The sequence below is a fragment of the Pleurodeles waltl genome, chromosome 5 (assembly GCF_031143425.1).
Source record: "Pleurodeles waltl isolate 20211129_DDA chromosome 5, aPleWal1.hap1.20221129, whole genome shotgun sequence".
Lineage (NCBI taxonomy): Eukaryota > Metazoa > Chordata > Amphibia > Caudata > Salamandridae > Pleurodeles > Pleurodeles waltl.
This window is the reverse complement of record NC_090444.1, coordinates 84,492,505-84,520,152: the sequence shown is the minus strand read 5'-3', so window position 1 is coordinate 84,520,152 and position 27,648 is coordinate 84,492,505. Positions and strand designations below refer to the sequence as shown.

The following is a 27,648-nucleotide window of genomic DNA, read 5'->3' as shown; positions in this document are numbered from 1 at the left end:
GTAGAACAATAAATTCAGAAGGACACGATAATAGTATAAGCTCATCTGGCGAAGCGGCACTACTTCAGACGCGCACTGACATGAGACGGCGTGACCTTCCGCGTGACACGTCCTGCCCTGGCTCCACGAGCGCGCCTCACTCAACCCTGCCGTCCCGTATCACTCCGCCCTGGCCGCTCCTCCGGCTGCTCTTGACAGACAGCTGGTACTGTACGTGATGTCACGCGGGTCACGTCGCCTGACCTCCCGCGAGCCGCAAAGGCCCCCTGTCGACGCTAGAGGGCGGCCTCGTGACGCCTGGGGTGACGGGGCGCGCGCCGCCGCCACGCGCCGGGAGGCGGGGAGGGCGCGGGTACCTCCATGATGGCGACACTGCTCGGCGGAAGGCAGCGGCCGTAGGGGCCCCGGACCCTGCGGCCGCTGCTTAGGCCGCGGATGGGGGGGGACCCCCTGATAGGCAGGGAGGGAGCACAGCGTACAGGGCGGGGTCGTGCCGTGGCCTCTGCGCGTGCTCGAGGTCTCGCGCCGCACCCCGCCTGCCTCGCTCAAGATGGCGGCCGGGCGGCGCCAGGGCATGGTGCGGGCGCAGCCTGTGTACAGTAGGGCCCGTGGGGGAGGGAAAGGGGCGGGGACAGCGGGGCATCCGGCAGCAGCAGCGGGGGAGCCGTGCTGACAGCCCGAGCCCGCCGGAGACATGAGGGACAAGGGCAGCCGCAGGAAAAAGGGCAGGACCTGGGCGCAGGCGGCCAAGACGGTAAGGGGTGCACCTGTGGGTGCCGCTGGCTGGCGAGGGGAATATCCAGGGTGCTGTCAGAGGCAGCTCTCGGGTCTGCAGCCAGCTGGGGAGGAAGCACTCCCGGGTGCTGTCAACAGGTGGGAGGGGCCAGGGAAGAGGCCTGTCAACAAGTTGTAGGGGTAGTCTTGGGGTTCGGAAAGCAGGGGTGAGGGGTGGCCGGGGGTGCTGCCAGCATGGTTGATCACTCCGCGAGGGTGCTTATGCCACAATGGAATATTTCCTGAAAAGTGCTGCCAGCAGGTGGAAACAGCCGCCCAAAGGTCCTTCGCCTGTTCGGTCGGGATCTGAAAACAAGTGCGGGAGTTAGTGCGGGTATATTTCCCCCCCCCCCCCCCCCCCCAAAAGACCGCCAGGGTTGTCACGACAGGTTGGGGTGTGACAACAAGTGGAAGGAAGCAATCCGAGGTTGTGTTGCTATTTCTCATGGGATGTAGCAGTAGGATTGGGGCAGCACCGAGAAGTGCTGATACGATGATTTAGGGGTGCCATAAAGTGGCAGGCAGGTGTATATCACAGAGTAGAGTAAATAACCAGCACTGATGCCAGCAGGAAGAAGTACACCCTAGAGTGCAGTGAACAGGCTCTAGGTAGCACTCTGTTGCATGTAGCAGGTGTGTGGGGACCTTCCATTGGTGCTGGCACCAGGCGCCTAAAGTTGCTACCAGCGGGAACATTGAACACTCAACAACGCCACCAGCAAGGGAATACGAGTAATGCTCCATGCAGAGGAAGTGAAACCTCCATGAACCACAGCTAGTGGTCATTGAGGGTTGTTATCATTGGTGGGTGCACTTAAGGTTTGATGCCAGTATGGTAGATTGGCACCACTTAATTATAGGAGGTTACCTCTTGAAGGTAGTGCTTTGAAGGGGGGTGGGGGGGGGGTAGCCTTGAAGCCCTTCTGGCATCATGGGCATGGTGCACAGCTCCTGCAAGCAGAATATGTTTCTATCCACAAGTAGGTTTCATCAGAGGAACGGTTGCATCTGAAAAGGGCATTATGCAAGGGTGATGCTTTCACTAACGTGGAGGATATAATAACAGGACAGCTACTGCAAACATCGGCACGTGAGGTGTTGTTACCATAAGTTTATCCAAATTCAGGAATATTAGGAGTGAGTGAGGAAATTCTGACAAAGTTCCCTGTAATTATTTTAAGGGGAGGGTGTTGTTTAGGGATAACATTTCTGCTAAGATGTTAAGGGATGTTCTAGAGTCCGGAAATTGCTGGAAAAGAGCCTTGTGCTGTGAAGAGAACATTGCTGGTCTGCCAACGACAGATGGGTATAGGTGTGCTGAGGTGATTGGGTCCTAAACGTCTTGAATTTGTGCTCGAGACTTTGCTAAACTAGAGAGAGTAGTGTACTATTGCAGTGCTGTAACAAAGGACTTTAGACTGTCTGGAAGTATGCTATAAAACAGGATGTACAGCCACTGAATACTCTAATCCTTGAGGTGGGTGGGGGAAGGGTCTTAGTGGTCTAATGTGGGTGCTTGGAGTAGAGGTGTAAGTTGTGCTGCTTGAGATACTATTTGGGATTACTGGAGTTTATTCTGGGTTTGTCATGAAGACTTTTGGACACTGATTTGTGACAAGAGGGGGATTAGTAGACTTTTGCCACCAGGGAGGGTGAAGACATTATTAGAATGGTGGTGCTGGATAGATTCCTAGAGGTGCTTCCAGCCAGTGATGGTTGATAGGTGATGTAATATAGGATGTTCTTCAGGATTTTCTACTATGTGCCCAACATGTAATGCTGCTTAAGTAGGAGAGTGGTGATTTTCCCGAAAGAGTGGGGCAGATATACAAGGTTCATAAAGATGCTCATTTAAGAGGTGTTATTATGGGTTTCCTGAGGTGTTGGCTAAGAATGGTGTATGTTAGAGAACCGAGTAGAAGGCTGGCCTCTTACCTGATAAATCTGTATTATTGAATACGCCTGCAGGGCTAGAATAACACAATATTAGGCGATTACTCAGGATTGTATTAGTGTATGAGTCCCCATACAATAATGTGCCAAATATTGCTCCCTCTAGGGCATCAAATACCTTGGACAGGGCCTATGCTGGATATCTAGAGGTGGTTGGGGAAGCTGGTATCCGGTTCTGTCCTAGCGTCATGGCCCATGCAGTGTTGAGAACTTCTGAACTGCCCCCATACGAGCTCTGTGGGAAACTGATCTATGGCACGCTTTGTGGCACTTTCCAGCACTGACCCCATTGTTTGGTGGGTTGTGACCCTTGTGTCGTGTGGTGAGTCTCTCTGGTGTCCAGTTTGTGTATACTCCATACAGTCTGCCATCAGCTGTACCCCAGAGGGAGTGAGAAAACCATTGCCACCGACCCTGGAGACGGGGTCCAGTGGAGTACCAAGAAGTACAAGGCTCCAAACCTTCTTGCATAGTTCCTTCTTCCCAAAGTTTGTCCCTTTTGCAGGGTTTTAAAAGTGGGGAATCTTAGAGGAACATCTATATCCAATCCAGAGATGTCACTTCTTCACACCACCCATGACAGACATCTTCTGGGAGCAATCAGGTTGAGGTTTGCAAGAGCGCTCACCCTGGGTCTTAGCCCTGCCCTTAATTGCTATTATAAAACAGTTTTTTTTTCTCTACCAGATTTCAAAGGGAGTCCTTGAGGTGGCTGTTATCAGAGGTCTGCCTGTCTTCAGTGTCCAATTGAGAAGTGCATTGCAGGCTTGTCAGTGAGATGGCAGTTAACCAGGCCGAGCACACTTCCCCCACCCTTCATCTCCTCTGTCAAGAGTTGGCTAATCCCCTGAAAATGGGCTTATTTTCTGGGAATAGCTTTCATGCTGGCCCTCAGAGTAATTAACTTGGTCTAGTCAGGTAGTTCAAAGCCCAATACTCTGTAAGGCCTGGATCAAGAAAATGTTGCAATAACCAAAGTACTTGAAGGAGCACAAATATGGTTAAATTAATATTGATTGTCCTAAGCTTGTTTTTAAACATAGGCTCTGGTAGTTATCAGTCGTAAATTATTTGTAAAATGTTCTCAATGGATGAGACTCAATTAGCAAGACTCATGATAGATCCAAATGGCAAAGGCCCAAAACCAAAGGCGGTTTGAAGGTGTCAGAACCTTTTTCACACACCTTTGTTTTTACATTTAGTTGGAAATCCATCCTTACAGATCTATTTACTCACCACTGGTCCAGGGTTATTTTCAAAAGTTGGCAAGTAGATGGTTACTTCTTTTATGTTCAGCTATTTACCCAATGTGTATTTTTTTTTTTTTAAAGCACACTCCAGGTTATATGTTGACAAGTGATTCTCTTCAGTGAAGACTTTTATTTAACACAATAACTCACAGATGTGGAAATACCAAATATGTGTTTTTATAGATTGTCAATCAGTTTTTATAAAGCGCAACTACTCACCTGTGAGGGTCTCAAGGTGCTGGTGGTGGGTCTGGGCCTCGTTCGAAGAGCCATATATTGAGGTTCTTACTGAAGATGGTGAGTGATGGGCTTTGTCTGACGTGTGTGGGCAGGTTGTTCCAGCTCTTAGCTGCGAGGTATGCAAAAGATCTTCCTCCAGTGGTGGTTTTCCAGATGTGTGGAATGGTAGCTATGCCTGCTAGGTAGAGCGGAGGGGTCAAGTGGGGTTATGGAAAGAGATGCAATGATTCAGATAGGCCGGTCCGATGTTGTGAAGGGCCTTGTAGGAGTGGGTGAATGTTTTGAAGTTGATTCGCTTCCCACTGGGAGTCAATGGAGGATCCTCAGATGTTGGGAGATATGTTCCTGGCAGGGAGGTTCAGGACGAGTCTGGCGGTGGCGTTTTGGATGAATTGTAGTTTTCTGATGTTCTTTGTTGTGCCCGCGTAGAGTGCATTGCCGTAGTCGCGCTTGCTTGTGACTAAGGTGTGGGTGACTGTCTAGCGGCAGTCGACTGGGATCCATTTGAAGATTTTGTGGAGTTGGCGGAGGGTGTGACAGCAGGAAGAGGTCACTGTGTTTACCTGTCGGGTCATTGATAGGGAAGAGTCAAGGATGATTCCTAGGTGACGGGCATGTACAGTCGGAGTAGGCAGGGCGCTGAAGGCCACCAGGAGTCGTTCCAGGCTGAAGTGGAGTTTCCGAAGATGATGAGCTCGGTCTGGTCTTAGTTGAGGTAGCTCTCCCTCATCCAAGCAGTGACGGCTTCCATTCCGTTGTGAAAGTTCCTCTTAGCTTTGTCCGGGTCTTCAGTGAGGGATATGATGAATTGTGTGTCGTCGGTGTATGACACAATGTTCATTCCGTGTCCTCTGACGATGGCTGCAAGCGGGCCATGTAGATGTTGAAGAGAGTTGGGCTGAGGGAGGATCCCTGAGGGACTCTGCAGCTGACTTCTGTTGGTTTGGATATGAAGGGTGGGAGCCTGACTGTGTTCTTCTGGAGAGGAAGGAGTGAATCCATTGCAGGGCTTTTCTGTGGATTCCTGTGTCGTAGAGTCTGGTGCATAAGGTACTGTGGGGAGACTGTGTCAAAGGCTGCTGAGAGGTCAAGGAGTATGAGCACTGCAGTGTGGCCGCGGTCGAGGAGTGTGTGGATGTCATCAGTGGCTGCAAGAAGAGCTGTCTCCATGCTGTGGGTTGCTGCTGAAGCCAGACTGATAAGTATCCAGAGAGTTGTTGTCTTCGATTAATTGTCGCAGCTGTGAGTTGATGGATTTTTCCAGTACTTTGGCGGGGTAGGGTATTAGCGAGATGGGCCGGAAATTCTTTAGCTCTGATGGGTCTGCCGTGGGTTTCTTTAGGAAGGGGCGGACTTTGGTGTGTTTCCAATCTTTGGGGAAGGTGGCTGTGTTGATAGAGCATTTCAGCGTATTGCGGAGTTTGGGGGGCGATGTATGCGCTGCCTCTATTGTAGATGTGGTGAGGACATGGGCCTGTGGGAGCACTGGAGTTAATGCTGTTCATGATGCTTTCAGTCTCTTCTGTGGTGAGAGTGGACCGGCTGTGGATGGTTTGGGTGGGTTCTGGGGGGTTGGGTCAGTCTGATGCTGGGCGGGTTCTGCGGGAGGAAGCCGCAATGGAAGAAAGTGGCCAATTTGTCGCAGAGGTCTTGTGACGGGAGGATGTTGGTGTCTTCGGAGGGGGAAATGGTAAATTCATTGATTAACGTGAAGAGTTCTCTTGTGTTGTGCAGGGAGGTGTTGATATGTTCAAGGAGTGTGGCTTTTTTTGTGTTCTTGATGCGTCGGTGGTGGGTGGCAGTGGTGGCTCTGAAGGAGACGAGGTCCTCACTGGTTTTGCCTTTTCTCCATTTCTTCTCTAGGCGCCTGCAGGTGCACTTGGTTTCTTGGAGTTCGGTGGTGAACCAGCTGGCTTTTTTTTTGGGATGCGCTTGACCGAAGTTGATCGGAGGAAGGGGTGGGGGTGGGTTAAGGAGTTGGCTCATTCGATGATTCAGGAGTTGAGGTTGCGTGCTGCGGTGTTGGCTCAGTCAGTGGGAGGCGGGGTGAATTGGCAAGGATCGCGGCGATTTGCTAGTCTGTGATTTCATTCTATTTCCTGTGGGGGGGGGGGCCTGGGGACGCAGAGGTGGCTGTTGGGTGTGGTGATGGCGAAGTGTAGGCAGTGATGGTTGGTCCAGTTTGGGGTGGAGATGTTCTTGATGGTAATCCGGTTGCGTGAGGTGAAAATGGGGTCTAGTGTGTGTTCTGCGTCGTGCGTGGGTTAGGTGATCAGTTGTCTGTGGCTGAGGGTGGCGAGAATGTCGAGTAGGGAAGTGGTGTTGCAGTCCTTGAGGTGGAAATTCAAGACACAGAGGAAGTCAGTGGATGCCAGGGCGTTGGGGGCGTTTTGGGGGTTGCAATGTCTACAATAGCGTCAATGAATGCTAGGTGGGGGTCGGGTGGTCCGTAGATCAGGGTACTGCGGAGGGAGGAGTTGTGAGTGGTGTGGATCAGGAAGTGAAGGTGTTCATTGTAGTGCAGTGTTCCTCCGTGTTGAACGTGATGCAGTGCGAGCACTTGTGCACGATGGCAAGCCCTCTGCCCGGATGGGAGGGCTGGTCCTTCCTTAGGATGTTGTAGTCGTCTGGGATTGCGATGGCGATGTCTGGTCCATAGGTAGGGTTGATCCAGGTCTCGGTTAGGAATGTGATTTCTATACGAGCAGAGTTGATCAGGTCCCACAGTTCTGTGGTGTGCTTTTGGAGGGAGCGTATGTTCAAGGAGGCAATTGATGAGGTTGTGGCGGGCGTCTGTTTCAGGTTTTGGGGTGTTCCGGCTGTTTGTTATGGCTGAAACTGAGGTTGCAGTTCCGGCAGGAAAAAGGTCTGTGGTTGTCCTTAGGAGATGCGGTGCAGAGTTGTCCGGTGTTAAGGCGGTGGAGAATCTTTGTGTCATAATGGAGGGTGGCCAGGGAATGGCTTATCGGAGAGTGAGGGTTCCTGGCACTGGGCTCAGTCCAGGCGTGGACGGGCTTGCCAGTGGCGCGCCTGCTCACACAGCAGCCATTATGAAGGGGAGGGATGCGGGGTCCGGTTAGCTGGGAGGTGGGGAAAAGCCCTTTGCAGGGGCAGCAGCAGCCCCCAGTGAGAGGGAACAGAAGAGACAGAAAAGAAGAGAGGAGACATGAAAAAATAGAAGAATAAAGTGAAAGCAGAGGTAAAAGGCAATAGTATAAAGCAGGAGTAAGGAGAGAACAGAGAGAGACAGAAAATACTTACTTGTAGATGGCAACTAGGTAACCAGGCTTGAGGCGCAGGCTGGAGCCTGGGGGTGGAGGAGGACCTCGAACTGAGTCAGGCAGACTCTCAGTTCGATCCCAAGGCATAGGCAGCAGGAGGAGCTGGGAAGGGTAACAAGAAGCTGACCAGGAGGTCCGGGGAGTTGCCCTCTCACAGCGCTGCGGCCACTATTAACCCCTTAGCTGCTGGGCCTTTTCCCTCCATTGCTGAGCCCTTTTTTGGCTATTTGGGCTAGTTCGCGGTTAGGCCCCCATAACGTTTTGTGCACATAAGCTATCCATGCCAAATTTGCGTCCTTTTTTTCCCAACGTTCTCAGGATTGTAAAGGTACCAAGAATTTGTGGGTTCCCCTGGAGGAGACCAAGAAATTAGCCAACATACAGCTAAAATGTGTGGGTTTAAAAAAAAAAAAGGGAAATAAGTGCTGCATCTCTTTTTTTCTTTTTCCCCCTGCAAATGGCATCAACAAAGGGCTTGCAGTGCTAAAATCACCATCTTCCCAGCTTTAACAATCAGAAAACCACATTTTCAACACCATTTTGGCATTTTACTGGGACATACCCCATTTTTACTATTTTTTTTGTGCTTTCAGCCTCCTTCCAGTTAGTGACAGAGATGGTTGTGAAACCAATGCTGGATCCCGGACAGCTAAACATTTCTGAAAAGTAGACACAATTCTGAATTCAGCAAGGGTTCATTTGTGTAGACCCTCCAAGGTTTTCCTACAGCAAATAACAGCTGAAATAAATAAAAAAACTGAAATTGAGTTTGAAATAAACCAGCCATTTCTGTCCACGTTTTCTTCTGTAACTTTTTCAAGCTATGGCAGGTTTTTGAAAGTAGTATATCGCTACGTCTGCTGGACCCTTCTGGTTGCAGTGATATATAGGGCTTGTAGGTTTCATCAAGAACCCTAGGTAGCCAGAGCCAATAAACCAGCTGCACCTTGCAATGGGATTTAATCGTATACCGGGTATACATCAATTCATTTGGTGAAATATAAATAGTGAAAAATAGGCATCAAGGAAACCTTTGTATTTCCAGAATGGGAACATTGACAGGAAACACCCCAAAACACAACATGGACACGTCCCAGTTTTCTATTGGAAAAATGATGTGTTTTTTGCACAGTGCCTAGCTGTGGATTTTGGGCTGTAACTCGACCAGCACCTCTGGAAACCTACGAATCCTATACATTTATGGAAAGTAGACACCTAAGTAAATCCATAATGTGGTGACTTGTGTGGCTCTAACTGGGTTCTGTCACCCAGAATCCTTTGCAAACCTCAAAATTGGGCTATAAAAGCAGTTTTCCTCACATTTTTGGTGCTGCAATGTTCTGGAATCTGAGGGGAGCCACAAACTTCTTTCCACGCAGCATTCTCTTAAGTCTCCCGATAAAAAAATGGTACCTCATTTCTTCTGTGGGTAGGCCTAGTGCCAGTGTTGGGAAATGCCCCAAAACACATCACATTTTCCCAAAGAAAACTGACTTGTTTTTTTGCAAAGTGCCTAGCTGTGGATTTTGGCCTCTAGCTCCGGCCCCTAGGGAAACCTACCAAACCTATATATTTATGTAATAATGTAGACACCTAGGGTAATCCAGAATGGGGTGACTTGTGGGGCTCTCACCAGGTGCTGTCACTCAGAATCCTTTGCAAACCTCTAAATTTGGCTAAAAAACACACTTGCTGCACGTTTCAGCGATGGAAAGTTGTGGAATCTGAGGGGAGCCACAAACGTTTTTCCACCCAGCGTTCCCCCAAGTCTCCCAATATAAAAATGGTACATCACTTGTGTGGGTAGGCTTACTTCCCGTGTCAGGAATGGATCCCACAACAGTCAATGTTAGTCCTTACATGAGGGCAGCCGTTGACCCTGGGGTGATCCATTCCTGATGTCAGCACTAGGTAGAGGCACTCAAGTGGGGTAGCGTTTTTATGAGGACAGGTGGGGAAACTCTGGGTGGTAGGAATTTTGTGGATCCCAGCATATTCCTATAGTTTGTGTGACAGAAATGCAAGAAAAAATTGTTTTTTATTCAACATTTCACCTTTGCAGAGTATTCTTGGTAAGAAAGCATTGGGGAATCCACACAAGCCACACCTCCATGGACAGCCCCCGGTGCCTAGTTTCCACAAATGTCTGGGTCGTGTAGGTTTCTCTACATGGATGCCAAGCCCAGGACCAAAAACACAGGTGCCTGCCTTAGAAAACCAGGTAGTTTTGTGATAGATAATTTTAATGTCTCCACAATGCCATTTAGGTGCTGGAATTTGGGGCTGAGCTAAACTGGGGAGCTCCCAAGAGAGCACTCTCTGTGTTTTTCTGCACCTGCTCTCTGGTTTGGGCTAACCCGCTATTGTCCCGCTGCACAGACTGTGCTTGCAAAGGGACAGCAAGACTGTCCTCATCACCTCCCGCAGAATCCCTGGAAGAGGAGTTGTCGGATAGGACTCCGACGACTGAAAAATCACTTCTAGAGACTGCGTCATTGTCCTATTCCTCAGATGCTGTCTCAGTATCTGCTGTTTCAGTCTCTGATCCTACGTCAGAGTTGTCCTCCGTAACCTGAGTCGGCTTGAGCAGCAGTCATCCAACGAGGCGCCATCTCTGCTACTGGCTAAGCGGTCCCTCTAAAACACTAGCCTATGTAGACGGTCATAAACAATTGCTGCTGAGGGTGTGTGTGATGCGTGCAACAATAAAGGTCACCTCACCTCCGCTTCTTCCCTCAATTAGCATGTTCTCTCAAGACACCCAAACCAAAAAAGACACACTATTACTTCACCTTGTCACATACCAATCGTCACAGTCTTTAGCGCCTCTGGCACCCAGTCCAACAATCAATATTGGTGCTCCCACTCCCACGACCACCTCCTCGGATTCCCTCACAACCACCCAGCAAAAGTGCCCTTCATCTCTCCATAGCCCCCCTCGCACATACATTTAATTTGTATTATAGCGCAGGTAATTTACTAATTCACGCCGCTATTCACATAAAATACAGATTTGATCTTTGCAGTAGGCATATAAACCTGCTGTGCTACTTTATGGCATCAAAACTGCCACTAGACAAAAGCCTGATCCTTTTCTAACAGAAACATAATCACAAGAGTTAGTTTGACTTTTTTATTGCCGCATAAAAAAAAGGTGCGGTTGAACCGCGTCGGTTAGAGTATGTGCTTTGCTTTGAAGACGCAAGCTGAAATACTACTGGTGGAAAATATATATAGCTCACTTTTATATGTGTATGTGGTTTCCTTGGGGGGCGATCGCAGCCCCCCCCCCCCCAAGGAAACCACACACTTTGACAAAAGTGATCTCTCTCTCTCTCTCTCTCTATATATATATATATATATATATATATATATATATATATATATATATATATATATATATATATATATATATATATTAATAGCTGTATGGTTTGCGGGGGGAATCGGATCCTGGATCCAAGGGAAACCATACAGCTATTTAAAAAAAAAAAATCCTTGCTCAGAGGCGACCAGTTTCATTTTTATTTATTTTTTTATTCATTTTTAAAAATGTGTCTCAGGCATGTTGCGGTGGGGGGGATGGGAGGGCAGCCTATTTTCAGAGGGGGCCGAACCCCATGCCACGCGCGGCTGTGATCCACGGGCAGGAAACCATTTCAGGAATGCGTCGTTTGGAAGGGGAGAATCTTCTCCTTTCAAAGACGCCTCTCCGAACAGTGGGGAGGCCCTTTCGGGCCAGTTTTCCCCACTGGAGCAGAAAGCAGCCTTACCTGCTGCTTCCTGCTCTGGTGGGGAAAACTGATTGTGACATTTGCGCGCATCTCAGCGTGCTGACGTCACAGAAGGGCGGGCAGGGGGAGACACAGGAAGATATTTCAACCCCCTCCCTGGCCTCGGCCACTGGTCGTGACCCACTCCAGGGAGGGCATGCGTGACTTGACCAGTGGCCAACACGCGCACTGATGGGGTTAGGAAGGGGAGGGAGGCTGGGGGTCCAGTCAGCTGGGCGGCAGGAAAAGCGTTTTGTGGGGGGAGGGAGGGGACTGGGCAGCAGTGGCGCAGGAGGGAGTGGGAACAGAAGAGACAGAAGAGAGGAGACAGAAAAAAAAGGAAAAAATAGAAAAACGAAGGGAAAGCAGAGGTAAAAAGCAAGAGTATAAAGCAGTAGTAAGGGGAGAACAGAGGGAGACAGAAGATACTTGTTGATGGCCACTAGACCACCAGGGAGGCTCCGGCAGGAGCCTGCGGGTGGAGGAGGGCCTCGAACTGAGAGTCAGGCATGCTCTCAGTTCGATCTCAAGGCGGAGGCAGCAGCAGGAGGAGCTGGGGGGGGGGGGGGCAACAGATGCTGACCAGGAGATTGTGAGCTTCACAGGTGTTTATGTAAAGCTTGTTTAGTAAAGTTTGGCAACTAATTGTGTTATACTGTCAGTTTAATGAAACTGTCAAATCTAGGACAGTAGTGATGCTTTAAATTTACCAATTCTGTACATCCTATCACATCTAATGGTTGAAGACACTTCCTTCACCTTGATTGGCTCACCAGGACATTGCTTGGAAAAATAAGAGGCTTTTCTATTTGTTTTTATGAATGTGTGAAATAACATTTATTTTCCTTCTCCCTCACACAGAAACATCCCTGTAGAACATGACCCCACATGTTGTTTCCTTTGGTCTCTTCATTGCGAGGATACTGAACATATTGATTTTTACTGGTTTTGTGGTGACACAGCCTCAAATGTAAATACACTGCAGGCAGACATTAAAAAAATAATAATAAAAAAAAAAAAATACCCGAGTTCACTTTGGTAGTAGGTATAAACCTCAGAATATCATGGGATTTTATCAACAATATTTTTAAATTATTTTTTAATTCTTTCAGTGGGTGGCACACCTCTCGTGCTCTTATTGGGAGATCAGTTAGGCAATGACAGTTTGCAGAAGTTTTGCAAACTTTACCAAAAGGTGACATTTCCTGGCCCCTCCCCTGGCAAAAGTTATATTTATTGTGGGTGCACAAGACAGGTATTGGTTTCTAATGGATTTAGAGTTCTCACAGTTGCTAAAATGGACATAATGCAGACAGTGGCATAAAAGGAATTGGGGATGTGGCCTTTGATTGCAAATTAAACTCCATGGCAAATTTAAACAATATATTTTCATCATCTGCACACTTTGAGCAATCATTGGTTGTCTGACGTCTTGTGCACCCAGTGGCTGGCCAGGAGATGCATGTAGAAAATGTCTCAAAAGATATTTAGTTTCTTTCCTTCGGTCAGTCTGAAGGACCTGCCACGCACCATTAGTTTCCTAAAGTTGTTCACATCAGAATGTACTTGCTGTACTGTGCTTTCCTATGGGAATGTAAATGTCTAAAGAAATAATAGAAGTCTTGTAATACGACATGCCAGAATACAAATGCCTGCCTTTACAAGTCAGCAGTCCACACACTTGGAAAAAACAGTAGAGCAAATATCTGTTACTCTGGTTTGTTAATATTTCATATTATGAGAGAGTTTTCAGAACTGATGGCTTTATCATGGTGAAAAACAAAGGCATAGGAATCGGATTTTGCTATGGATTTATGACCAATGTGGAGCAAGAGAGTTCAGTGGCAGCTGCCGTGTTTCCTTGGCTGAACAAAATCAGAAAATATATTGTTCTAATTTTGTTCCCTTTGGCTCAAAGGAGCAGCATATGCATAGAATCTTTCCAAATATATTCTGGGAGGAACCTTAGTTTGTGAGCAAGCTGAGGCCATGAGCCCTATGGCACACTATGCTTATGAAATATTTTCACACCCATAAATCACGGAAGTAGCTTCTGATCCAACTACCTTACGAGTATCTTTCATTAGGTATAAGCAGAAGTGAAATATTTCTTTACTGTGTTTTCTGCAAAAATATCTTTAGCATTTACATGTATCTCTGGCCCAAGAACAAGTACGTAAAGACGCTTGGTTCTTCTTTTGGGGGGGGGGGGGGTGTGTATGTATGTATGTATGTATATGTATATATGTATATATATATATATATATATATATATATATATACACACACACACACAACATTCTTAGGGCTCAACCTGCACATGAATGAGTGTTTACTGGTCATCATCCACTGTATGCTTCATTGGCTTTCTTTTCGATGTCAAAGACCCCGTTCTCTGAGCACCCAATGGCTGTTTCCTCCGGAAACCACTCCTCACTGCCATTCATCTCCTGCCTTTCCTCAGCATGCATGGCTGCAAGTTCCCAAAACCACATCATTTGTATTTTCGAGTTAGCATGCTCGTAATTGTGGGTTTCTAGTTAGTACTTATCACTGCTCATGAATTTGGTATAATGAGGAATAAAAAAAAGTGGGAATTCTATGTTAGGAAGGGGGGTGCTCAGATTATGCTTCTCTTTCTATGCTTTATTTTTTCAGCAGCCAATTACAATGAAGTTTAATAAACACTACATTTTCCAATAAACCTTCTCAGTCACATGATCAACAATCGAGCTGACCCCATATAACCTCTTGACTTTTGGTACTCATCCTATTTCTTTGCTGCTTTGCAGCCAGTTAAGTACCTCTTAATTATTTGATGTGTTTGCCTCGTCAGTATTTTCTACAAAAGAATGTTGTTATTGCATTTTGGTACAGCGTGTTGATTTACTCCAATAATTGTTTCAACTGAAGCGCACGCACCCTCTTGTTCACCGATTATACGTGCACTGCATTTTATCTTTTGGCAGATATTCTCTTTGAGGCGGACCTCCCCTCCAAAGGAGGGGCCAAGTTGCCTCCGCTCCGATTGCTGCGGCGTGGTAATATTATTGGGAGCTGGGGCGATGCAACCGTAGGCTACGTTGTCCTCTTACGACTGCTAGCCTCAGGACCCGATCCCAGCCATTGCAGGACTTTTTCAAACGTGTCTTTCATTGATAACCTGAGGCGGCAAGCTCCCAGAGACACCCTGTCGAGACAGTTCCGCAGGGTTGTAAAAATCTTTCAGAGGCTCTGCCCAGAGCGTTTTCAGGCCTTTCCCTCCACTGTTTACCAGCTTCTGATGTGGCCATGCTTGTGGTACAATATTTAGTGCAATTTACAGCTACAGTGCTCCCCCCCCTTGAATATCCACATCGGGCCTATAATGTTTAGACCCCCACATTTTCTAATAGGTGCTATCATCTAAGCAACTAAAATAAGTCTGATACTATAAAACAGTCCGAGCAAATAATGATGTTTGGGGATTATCAAGAAGGGGAAGATAATTATTACTATAAGGAACACTCTGCTGGGTTATTTGAGCAAAACCTGGTCCATGCCCTGGACGCAGGTGTATGCCAGACAGTTAATGGTGCCTTGGTGAAGGCCACTGTTGCCTTAAAACACCATCTTTATGGTTTCGCTCCGCAACAAGGCTGGTTACCTTCCCCTAATGACAAGCTCCAGGACACAGAGAAAATATTGAAGACTAAGCAGGACAAAAGACCCTACACAGATGCGTTTGAGAAGCTAGCAGCATTCCTTGCAAGTGAACATGCCTAAAGCGCCCCTTCAAATCCTCAGGCTGACACGAACACAGAGGACTCTGATTCCTCATCTCAGACCTCAGAGCATGACGACAGCCCGAAGCAGGGTAAGAGTAAGACTCGCCACCTGACAGCCCATAAGCAACCGAAGGTACTTACCTTTGAAGCGGGGGGTGTAATTCACCCAGATCTACTACCTGGGTACCACCGCAAGAAGTGGCGGATTATGTTAAGGCACACATTCGCCAAGTTTTCAATAAGGATGTACATGCCCGATTACGGTTGGAATGCCCCAGACCCGATCTTCAGGGCAGGGTAGCCGATACCCCAGAAGTGGATCCCACCCTTGTCACTTATGTTAAAAAATACAATAAGGACCCACAGAAAGGGCTGGATCGGGCATGGAAATCATGCCAGGACAAACTCTTGAACATGACAGCCCCCTAGCTAAAATCCTAGAAATGGCCTAACACTCAAGAGAATTGAAGACCCCCATTGACGCAGAGTTTTTGGTAGGATGAGCCCAACGGGCCATTTGTCATTTAGGAATTACCAATTGCGCCATATCTAGTGAACAGTGCAGGTCCATTCTAATGAAGCTAGACCCTGAACTTGCTGACCTGGCCTCTGTGGAGGCAGGTCCTGCTGCGCAAGGTCTCCTCTTTGGAGCTCCTTTCCTGAAAGATCTCTCAAAGTTTGTGGCAACATATTATAATCTAGACAAAGTACAGGGATCCATTAAGAAGCTCCTTTGTCCACTTTTTAGAAGGGCCGGACACTTTAGGGGGCGACCGTTCGGCTGGTGGTATCTACAAGGCCCGCAAAGAGACTATTCCAACAAGAGTACTACCAAATGGGCAGAGGCGGTTATCAAGGCCAGTCCACCACCTTCTACCAATCCAGAACTTGCAACTTCAGAGGGAGATTCCAGAAAGGGCGAGCCAGGGGCAGCCAAGGCTCTGGCACCACTGGTGAGAATCATTCCTTTATCAGAGGTATCTTTGGTGGGAATAACAAAACTGTTTGTAGACAACTGGCAGAGAAGTTCATGGGACTTGTAGATTCTAGAAACTATTCAGGGTTTCAAACTGGAATTCTAAGAGACTCCAGTACAACTTAATCCCCCACAAGCAATGTATTTTTCCCATCTCGACCATAACTTTATAAACTCAGAAATTCAGTCTTTACTTCAAAAAGTTGCCACAGAAACAACATCTTTGCACCCTTGCTGCTTCATCAGCTGCAGTTTTTTAGTCGAAAAGAAGGGCGGAGGTTCAAGATTGAAACCCCGAAGATTGTGAACCAATCAATGGATCCTTTACCGTTGTTTCAAGGTGGAAGGGATCCACCTTCTGATGGACATTCTCCAGGAGAGAAATTGGATGGTTCGGTTAGATCTAACAGATGCTTATTTGATCATCCCTATTTTACTCCCCACTGTCATTTACTGTAGTTCCAGTTGAACGACATGTGTTAAGAGTTCAAGGTCCTTCTCTTCGGACTCTCTTCCGCACCTTAGTGCTTCATAAAGATTATGAAGCTAGTGGTGGAGTTTCTAAGGTCCCAAGAGGTTTGCCTCATCATTTACCTGGACAACACTATCATCATGTCCCAATGTCTGCAGAGGACCATAACTCACCTGGAGTGGACTATCGTCCTGCTTCAGGCCCTGGGATTTGTCATCAACGTCCAAAATCAATACTGAATCCATCCCAGCGTCTGCACTTTCTAGGAGTCTACTCGGTTGATGCTTCCACCTCAGAATGTGAAGAATATCAAGAGAGAGTTGAGGTCCATAGCCCCCCTCGTAGGTCCCTTGGCATTGTCTCTACAAGCTATATTTCCAGGCCCGCTCCACTACCGGCCCTTCCAGCATAAAAAAAATCTAGCATTTGAACAAGGGTCTTTCCTATTCTCAGCAAATCTCTCTGTTGGAGGATGTCCGGACGGAAACCTCTTGGTGGTTAGACCACATGGAGGTCTGAAATGTCAGGGCCATCTTTGGCGCCACTCCGGAGATGATAGTAGAATCAGATGCCAGCCGCTGGGGCTGGGGCGCCTGCTGCAGACAGATATCCATGGGCAGTTGATGGTCCTCACCAGAACTGGACCTACACATCAGCTGCTTAGAGCTTCTCACGGGTTAATTTGCGCTTCGTAGTTTTTCAGCGGGGAAAGCAGACTATTGCATTCTACTGCGCATGGACAACATCTCAGCGGTCCGCTGCAAACTGGATTAGACCATGTCCACAATTTTTGACAGAGATAGCTAAATATTTTTGGCTCTTCTGCCTGCAAAACTACATCTCTGTGACAGTGGAGTATCTTCTAGGTCAGCGTAATGTAATAGCAGACTGGCTGTCTCGCCTCCTTCGAGACTTCAGTGACTAGAGACTTCATACGAAAGTCTTTCATGTGCTGATTTGCAGATGGGAGGCCCTCCGAGATAGATCTGTTCGCTTCATGCCTGAACCGTCAACTTTCAGCTTACTTCAGTTGGCGACCGGATCCAGAGGCTCAAGCGACAGATGCTTTTCTACAGGATTGGCGTCCGTTCTGACCCTATGCCTTCCCCCGTTCATAATGATACCCAAGGTATTGGCTCAGCTGAGACATCAAGAAGTGGACGTGATTCTAGTGACTCCGCTATGGAGAGCACAGGCCTAGTTTCTGAATGTACTGGAGCTAGCCTGTGCCCCTCCAGTTCTTCTAACATGGTGTTGGAAACATTTGTTAGATCCAGGGTGGTCTTCCTCATACTTTGATCCAGATAGGTCAGCTGTCATTGATAGCCTGGCAGGTTTCGGGACAAGATGGAGCATCCAAGACCTTTTGGGAGAGGCTCATGAAAACATTACTTCAGCCACCCATAAGAGATATGCATCTGCATAGAAACATTGGTGCAGTTCATGGGGTACAGATCCCATTAGAACATATTGCAGCATGATTTTAAATGTTCTTTCATCTCTTGCTGCATCAGGCATGGCCTATGGATCGGTAAACAATTTCCGGTTAGCTATTTCAGCTGAGCACTCCTTTAAAGATGGTAGTCTTATTGAGCAGTTGCCCATGTGTATGCCAATTACTCAGAGGTATCCAGATGTTGAATCCTCCCCAGCCAGAGTATTCAACTTTATGGGATGTGAACATAGTCCTCATATTCTTGGCCCAGCAATAAATACCTATCTAGGAAACTGTTTTCAGCCAAGTTAACCATGTTGCTGTATCGCATCTCATGTGAAAACGTGTCAGATGTGAGAGCTCTGGATCTGGCAGGAAGGCAGGTTTCCCCTGAAGGAGCACTTTTATAATCTCTAGGAGAACTAAGAGCAATTCCAGATTAGGTTTCTCCGGAAATGTCAGATACAATACCAAATTATGTGTGGTTCAATGCCTGAAAGCATACGAGGTAAGTACCGTGGAGTTCAGGACTGACACGAGAGGTCATCTATTGATTGCACTACAGAAAACCTTTCGTCCGGTGACATCAGCTATTGTGGCAAGATGGATGAAATAGCTTCTGGCTATAGCTGGTATCGATATTTCTAAATTTGGGGCGCGCTCGGTGAGAGGCGCTATGGCTTCCAAGTCTTTTTCCTTAAGATCTTGATTGGAGGACATTTTCAAAGCCGCTAACTGGTCATCTGAGTCTACTTTTAAGACATTTTATTACAAACATGTTATAGATGTAGCTTCTGCAGTAATGGGTCATATTAAAACAAGTATAATCTGAGCCACCTGTCCTGACATAGAATATACAATTTTCTAGCATTCTCAACAAAGAATTTTCAATTCTACTCAGGACACAGAGGCGAGGATTATCCCACCCAGATAAGATATAAACTGATTGCTTATGTATAATACAATGTACATTGAAATTAAATTTATTGATGTTTCATGTATTGAACGCCCTAATCTTGTGAAATTGATAAATGGTTTAGATGAGTACAAAACAGTGTTTATGGCTCAGTATTTTTCTTCCTTTAGTGCAAGATGACAAGTGATCAGAACAGGAACAATCAATTAGAGACATGGTGTCTTTACCTTCTTCAGGGCAAAATGACAAAATGATTTGGAGCATCTTCCGTTTGTCTTGTTTTCTGGGAATCAGTTGGCACCTGATGACTTTGGTCTTCTCAGGAGTTGCTGCGCTCATGATCTGGTGACTACACATTGTTAAAGTTTGGGAGGTATTCACTGTTTCGAGTTTAGACTTGTTTGAATTGGTTGGCTACTGTCTCTCGCAAGGAGCAAAGAAAGAGGAAGAATGCCTACAGTCGAGGTTATTTAGGGTCAGCTCTATGGTTGATCATGTGACTGCGAAGGTTTATTGGGAAATGTAGTGCTTAAAAAATAAAGCATATAATGGGATGCATAATCTTCGCCTCCGTGTCCTTAATAGAATTGAAAATTCTTTGTCGCAAATGCTAGAAAACTCAATATTCTCCTAATTTAAAAATTATCTTTACATTCATCAGATACGACTAGTCCTCAGAAGCTTTATGATTTCAGTTTGTGTATCAGCCCAAATTATTGGATGTCAGGGAAAATAATCTCACAACAGGTTCAAATAGGACGCTGCAGATCCCAATTAAATATGTGAAAATAGAAGAGGCAAAACATACATTTTAGAGAACAAAAACTTATAAAAGTTTGCATAGACGAAAAAGATCATACCCTTGAGAGAAATGATGACTCTTTAATTAAAAACATGAAAGCAGCGGACCTTAAGTGCACACCTATAGAGGAGAATACTTGGGTTCATCTTCCAGTGGAGAGGAGTTAAATCAATACTCTGTTTTTTAAAATTTAGTTTAGAGAAGGTAAGTTGACTTTGAGTGAGCAGTAGAATTATTGTACATGAAAAAGGATCAGAATGGGCAAAAAGAGTTCCAGACAAAGGACCAGGAGTCTAAATTTGCCAAGGGAGGTAATACCGTGAGTATTAACACCGGCAGTGAGGAAGCAAGATTTATCAGTAGTTGTCAACCTATAAAAGAATCTTACACTCCAGAAGAGATGATAATATTAGTGAAAGTATCCACATTTCTACCCACTAATATTGACCGGATGATAACTGAGATAAACTTCTGTTTTATCTGTGCTAAAATGGAAAACCCATTTTCGTGGATTTTGATAACGCAGTTTACAAAACTAGTTGTGCATGTATGTTCTAATCGAGCAGTATTATTTAACAAGTGCAAAGCAACATTTCCAATTCAGTTACCTTTTTTTATGAACAAACCTTCTCCTGGGTTGTAGAGTCAGTGTTCAGTGCAGGCATACCCTGAAAGTTTGTGAACAGTCATGGTTTTGGAACACATAGAGCATAATTGTTTTTGGATATTGGGGAACTGGGCCTCATTTTTGGTGTTTGAAACCATTTACCACTTGTATCTTGGGGCCTGTCCTACTGTGGTTCTGCAAACAAGAACGAGTATAACCTGATTCTGACCTTCAAGGCCGTGAAGGCAGCAGTCGCAGGCTTCCCAGGGGAAGTAGTGTTGGAGTGCAATAGCTCAGAATTCAACAATCCAGTAACAGAAATAAAATTATACTGTGTTTAGTGCTTTTTTTTTTTTTTTTTATAAAAACTTTTAATCTCATAGAAAAACAAAATGCTCCACCGTTCAATCAATGCAGTATACATAGTTGTTGAAATTATGCTAATGAAGAGTTACTTAAAACCCTCTTTTCCACTGTTGTTCTTATTGTCCTCTGTATTAGGAAATAGGTATGAATTAGGCTTGTGTACATATTGCTCAAAGGTCTCTTGGATCTGTTAAACAAATCAGTTCAAAGTCTTTAAGGTGGGTTATAAGTTCTCATGGTTTCAGCAAGCACAGTGGTGTGACTTACATGCGTTTCTCGTCCCCAGTTAATGCAAGACGCATGGTTCCTTGTGTTGGATTTCCGGGGTGCGGCGTATCCCACCCATACAAAGCAAACTCCTTTTGGGCTCGTTTACCCCAATCTCAGCTGTGAACAGGGTGATCTCCTGGGGTTTGGCTGCGTCAGCCTTCAACAGTACCAGTTCTCAGCAGCTGCTTGCTGTGAATCTGTGCTTCAGCTAGCAGCTGTTGTGGGCAAGACCTTTTCAGGCAATGAGGCTGTTGCAGCCACTTGACTGCTTTGGAGCTTCCCACATTCACTTGGTTTAACGAGTTGAGAGCACCAGTGAAATAGGCCCATGGAAGTTTGCCAGCTTCTTTCACAGTATAGCTACAATTAAGGGTGCTTGGTCCGTTTTGCTATTAAAAGGGTTGTGGTTGTATCAATGGGTTTATGAACCCAGAAAGTACCTTAGTGGTCTTTTGGTGTAGAACCTCTAAATTGTATTGCACAGCTTTTGTCCTACTCTGGATTGTAAGCACGTGTCAGTTTCTTAGTGACCCATTTTAGATGGAGCTTGAACCCAAAGTTGTGAAATGAAAGAGGATATACAGAAAGTAAACATCACAAAATTTGATATCCTATTTTTCATGATCATTCTATCGAACATAGAAATGTAATGCCATTTTAATATGAATTATTCAGTCAAACCTGAAATGTTATTGTAATTTCAATAATCAATACTATGTTGTGATGTGCAGTGCTAAAAATGCCTGACACCTATATTCTGAAAGTCACTAATGTATGAACAAGAATATTTAAAAACATTTCATTATGTGTATCCACTGTCTGAACCTTCAGAAACTCTTTAGTTCTCATTTCAAATGACTAGCTTAATCTGCTCTCCCTTCAGACGCAATCTTTGTATAGTGCCGCTTCTCAAAGAAGGTAGCACTAGTGTTGTTTCCAAGCAGGAGCACCCACAACATTGACACAGTTAAGTGAGCCTTCTGCAGATGGCTGTCATTTGCCTTTTTGACACCCTAATCCCGGACAGACAAAAAGGCAGACCTGACTTTTTGTATGTCCTTGAATGGGAGAATCTGCAGTCCCATCCCTTACACCTACTGTCAACCAAATGACAGAGCTTTGGAAGAACTGATCAGAAGCCTCTTGCTACCATGGTCTTCATGGAATTTTTAAAGGTAGCTCCATCACTGCCGTCCTCACCTCAGTGTCTGGATCTCTACCTTCCAGCCACAGGAATGCAGGCAATGCAGATCTACTATCTGATAAAGTTGTTCTCCTCTTATTCTATGCCAAACCAGGAGTATATGTATGTATGTGTGTGTGTGTGTGTGTGTGTGTGTATGTATGTATGTATATATATATATATATATATATATATATATATATATATATATATATATATATATATATATATATAATAGAGAGAGAGAGACTCTCTCTTACTTACTTTATCTCTGTTTATCTCTCTCTTTCACAAGAGTGAGTATTCACAAATATTTTTGGACAATGACAACTATGTGAAAAGCTAGAGATTTACTTGTGTCTAAGGCTACGAGTAAATCCATTGTCTTCATGGCACTAAGAAGGAAAGTTGTCCAAAATGGTGTGGGTGTAGATGAAGGGTTTTCTTTCCGGTGGTAAAAAATTCTTAGAGGGGGACAACAAAAAAAGTGAAAATGCAATAATTTTTTTCTGTGTGAATATACAGCAGGTACATTTAGACAAGCAGAAGACATTATCTTCTTAGTAAATATTAAGTCATAAATGTTTGTCAGGACTACTCGTGGGAATCTGGCACTCTTGCAGCGTCTCATGTCTAATTCCGGAATCCTTTGTGAATTCCTAAAAAACAAAAAATGAAAATGTGCTCTAAACCTAAGGGGATATTCATTGTATAGAACCTGAACTTTCCAGTGCATGATTATGACATACAAGGGTGGTTATGGAAGATTAAGAAAAGCATTATGCACTTCAATTGGAGAAAGACGTCTTTGAAACAGACAAAGCAATTTAACAGTCTGTAGTGTGAAATATTAATCTGATTTCTGGCAAGAGTTGTTGTGGAAAGTGAATTTACCTTGTGTCATCCAAGTTAATCAACGTCGGTGATGTTTATTATAAAGACCTATCTGTGTCTCTCGGCCAGCCCAGGGATACACGACAATATGGCACACCCTATCAAAAAAATATACTTGAGGAAGGAAAGAAGTACCCTGTGTCTGGAAAAAGATTAGAGATGTTTCATGTACATATCACATGACCTAATGAAGCCTTCTATTTAGGTTTAAATCTATTTGTTGATTTACGAACTGAAGCACCTACATCCAAAGGTACGCCTTCTATTTAAACGGTGGAAGCCCTCACCCACCCAGGGTTTTGTCCCTCTTGATATGGGCAGTGAAACTCAACCAATATAGGCTACAACCGTGCAGAACAGGTTATCTTTTGTGGTGTGTGTCAGACCTGTCATCCTTAGGCTTGTCTTCCCCTAGACACTTTGCCTGCTTACCTCATATTTTTGCTGATTCTTTTTGTTGGCCTTTAGGCTCGGAATACTTCACAACTGCTGACCAGTGCTAAAGTGCATGTGCTTCTCCCTAAACATGGTACAATTGCCATATTTAATATACTTGTACGTCCCTTTTAAAGTGGTGTACTATATACCCAGGGTCTGTGAATTAAATGCTGCTTGTGGGCCTGCAGCACTGTTTGTGCCACCCACACAAGTAGCCCTCTCTTAGGCCTGCCATTTCAAGGTCTGTATGTGCATTTTACTGCCACTTCAACTTGTCATTTAAAACTACCTGCCAAGCATTAAACTCCCCTTTTTCTTACACATACGTCTCCCATAAGGTAGGCCCTAGGTAGCCCTAATGGCAGGGTGCAGTGTAAGTAAAAGGTAGGACATATATTTTTAAGTTTTACATGTCCTGGTAGTGAAAAACTCATAAAGTTGTTTTTTCACTACTGTGAGGCCTATTCCTCTTATAGGCTAGCAATATGAATTCCTTAATACACTGTTAAACTGTAATTCCTGATTAGAAAGGATTAGCTGCATCATGTTTCATAATCTTTGTAATGGTAATGATAAATCCTCTTTAATGGTAAAGTTGGATTTAATATTACTATTTTAGAAATGCCACTTTTAGAAAGTGGGCATTTATCTGCACTTACTGCTCTGCGTGCCTTGCAGCATGTCTGCAACACACGTCTGGGGTAGATGACAGCTACACTTTGTGCATTCTCTCTAGACGGCCACAAACGCAAGAATGGTGGGTGTGCCTGAGCACCCATTTGCATTCTGATGGCTCTTCCTGGGCAGGAATGGGGGAGGGCAGCTGACACTTTCATTTGAATAGGGGGTGCCTTTCCCTCTTACTGATAGTTTGGAGCCAGGATTAAGGAAGAAAGGATACTTGTGCACTTCAAAGACCCTTCTTTGAAGTCCCACCCCACCTCCTTTAAAAGGCAATGTTGGGTATAAGTACTGGGTCTCTCACCCCACAAATTAGACACTTGTGGATCTACAACTGGACTCTGCTAAAAGAACTGCTGTTCTGTTTAAAGATCTCATCTGCTGGACCAGGTAGGCCTGCTTTTCTCTTATGTTGCCTTGCTGTCTGCTGGACTCTGACCCTGCTGAAGGAGGGCTGGACTTTGCCTTCTACCTGAAGTGTGTGCCAAAGGCTTGTTGGGTTGCCCCTTGTTGTTTGGGTCTGAGGGATATCAAAGTCTCAATTGCTGCTCTTGTGCCTGGTTCACTGCGAGTGGACCCAGATACTTGCATCATGGAAACTGATGCATCTCCTTTCTGCGGGTAGAAGAATCGGCACATGAACCCTGTTGCAGGAGTAGAATCGGAGCATTGCTCTCCGAACCAACACTTTGCCTTGAGAGCCCAGTGCATTGGAACTGTGCTTCGCTGGCGCAGCAATCTATGGAGATTGGATCATCCCTTGACTGCATGGAAAAACCCGGCGCTACGCACTTCATAACAAATGCGTCGTGGCCACAGTGCTTGTCTTTGGAACTGACACATTGCTGTCACTGCGTTAGACAGATCAACGCATTGCCATCCCTGCAAAGACCCGATAGGCGCTTCTCACCACACATCTCGCTGGTGCGACCAGGAAAGGTACTTTGTTCACCGGGACCCGCGTCGGTCCTGTAGCCAGCCTGTGCTCCATTGAGATTGGCCCGAACTTTTTCTTTGTCCTGGTCCAATGCGACCTAAAGTAACCCCTAAAGTGCTGTTTGCTTGTAAGTGCTAGCACTTTTTTTTATTCTTCTAAAATTCCTAACCTGACTTTTACCTACTGGATTTTTGTCATTTTGGTCTTGTTATTTATGAAATTACTGTCTATTTTTCTAAACCTGTTTGTGTGTGTTGCACAAATACTTTACAAATTGCCTCTTTAGATAAGATTGACTGTTGTGTGCCAAGCTACCAGAGGGTGAGCACAGGTTGTCTCTAAAGGTGTATCTTTCTTAACCTCACTAGAGGTCTGTACACGGTGCATACTCCGCCTACCAGAAACCCCATTTCTAACAGTGGGAATAGAAAAAACTGAGTATTTTGAGGAGCCGGAGTCTTTAGGTGTGGGGATAAACCTTTTGGGAAATGAAGGGGGAAAATGTGCTTAAAACAATCTATTGGTCGACTGAACTAATTGTATTGGTGTCTCCAGTGAGTAGGGTTAAAAAAAAAAAAAACAACTAAAGTAGAAAGGCCACCCCCACTATTTTTGACCCTGCTCACTGTAGTTATAAGCATATTTTCAAGACAGGGTATCTAGCAGGACATCTTGCCACTTGCTGTGCTGGCCCGAAATGTTTGCTTACATTCTGTGCTTGTATGCACCCAGCCAAACCTTTGTGGCATCTGGATATAGGAGCTGCTGGGAGTGCGTTCCCTACTTTCTGCGAGACTTTCAGTATACATTTAAGCGTGGGGTATAGGGACACGGCGGTCGCTGCTCTCCATACCCATGATGCATGGTCGAGAGCAGTGATGACTGCTCCAAACTATCCTGGCCTCGTCCGCCATCGATTCCTCAATGGAGTATATTGAAGTGGATTAAGAATCCCTTCCTGGGTCGCATGATAACCTCTGACATCATTGTGGCCTCTGCTGTATATAACCGAGGTGACCTGGAAGTAGCAGCGGGCCACCTCAGGGGGAGTTCCAGGTGCCCACTCTTAGACTAAAAAAGATCATTCCTTCAGAAAGTTATGGATAGTAAATATGGCCCTCTTCATAGAAGGGTGGCTGGCCCGAGGTGTTGTGCTAAGGGCAGAGGTGCTAGGTCCGGACCTTTTCTAGGTTGGGGGGAACAGGCGAGCGTCCAGGCCCGTTTTGTGTTGTCGCGTCTGATGCACCCTTGAAGCACTGGGTGATCTCAGCTCAGCGTTAGCCAGGGCTGGGGTTGCCCATCCCTGGTCCAAGCAGTGCCGTTGCTGTTTGTCAGTCGTTCCTGCTGCTCCTTGCGTTTATTTAACCCATACTTCAGGCTTGAACCACGTGGAAGGAATTCTAGAAATGCGCCGAGGAACTCCCTGGTCTCTTAATCCGATCGGGCGCTTTGCACCTCCCAGACGTGAGCGCACGTGTAGCCGGAGGCCTCTTCTAGGGCAGCCCCTGCTTTTGAAGTGGTTTGTGCTGTCGAGTTTCGCCTCCATCGGGGAGATCCCTAACGCTTCCCGCACATGCTTCTGCGAGTGTCTCGCACGGGCACGAGCACTCTGACTGCAAAGTTTACATTTCATTGTTTTCTTCGACCTTGCCTGTGTTTCAGGAATGGACAGAAGTAGCACCCATTTGATGTCTTCCAAAGATGACCTCCGCAGAAGACACCACTGTATTGGCTGTAACAGAGCAGTATCTGCTTGATAAAATCCCACTTCTCTGGTTCCATGTGCAGAGCAAGGCCACGGTGCTGGCTGTGAGTAACTGGGCTGCGAGCTGTCATGGAGAGCTAGAATTGGAGCCGTGCAGTTCCCCCGGGCATTGCCAGGAAAGCGTCTCATTGAAAGGGGAGTGTTCTCGGAGACCTGCCCTGGGAGCAGGGCTGTGTGCAGGGCCCCTGGGTGCACGGAGAGAGGAGACGCCACGATCTGCCGTGATTGCTTAGACGCGAAGTGCAGAGCATTAATGAAAGAATGTGCTTAATTCTTGCATAATAGACCTTCTCCTTCGAAGGAGTCCACCTGATGGCTCCCCCACTTGTCTGCCCCCCCCGCGCACGTTTCTCTTGCATCGTTTGCTTCTTGGCTCTGTAGCCATCATCATTTATGTATTTTTATCAGTGGAATGATCTTTTAGATAATGAGTGGGAACCAGTGCTTTAAATGGGCAGGTACTGTCCGGTACTGAGTACCTGCACTTCTTTAATTCGAAGGGGACAGTACCTGCACTTCTCAGCACTGGTACAATGCATGTAATTGGGAGAGTACCAGCACTTCTCAGAAGCAAGCAGGTACTCTAGAGAGTGAGTACCTGCACCTCCGTATTTACGTTTAAAGCACTGGTGGGAACATTTCTCTTTTTTGGTGTATGGCTTGCTGTCTCAGGTCTGGTGTTTCAAGGCGCTGTAAATCTAGTGTTGTTATAGCTCGCTGAAATGGTAATTATTGACCCTGAAAGACTGAGTGAGTAGTTTGTAAAGTCTGTCTGGTACCCGAGAAGGGTGTGAAGGACTAAGTTATTTCTGTAGGGCAGCAACAAGTGGTTAACTCAGTGAGCTCCCTGTTTTCAGGATTGTCACCA

The 27,648-nt window shown here is 45.9% G+C and overlaps 1 protein-coding gene and 1 long non-coding RNA gene across 2 annotated transcripts in view; one reads left to right on the top strand and one right to left on the bottom strand.

Moving 5' to 3' along the window:
• LOC138295387 (uncharacterized) overlaps positions 1–537 on the bottom strand; it is a 54,348-nt gene extending 53,811 nt beyond the window's left edge. The window contains exon 1 of the long non-coding RNA XR_011203591.1: positions 81–537. This is a non-coding gene — a long non-coding RNA (uncharacterized lncRNA). The remainder of the gene's footprint in view (positions 1–80) is intronic.
• Positions 538–605: 68 nt separating this feature from the next.
• The window catches only part of ASXL2 (ASXL transcriptional regulator 2), a 328,414-nt gene continuing 301,371 nt past the window's right edge, over positions 606–27,648 (top strand). The window contains exon 1 of the mRNA XM_069233648.1: positions 606–754. Coding sequence (XP_069089749.1) covers positions 695–754 — 60 coding nt within the window. The 5' untranslated portion in view covers positions 606–694. The remainder of the gene's footprint in view (positions 755–27,648) is intronic.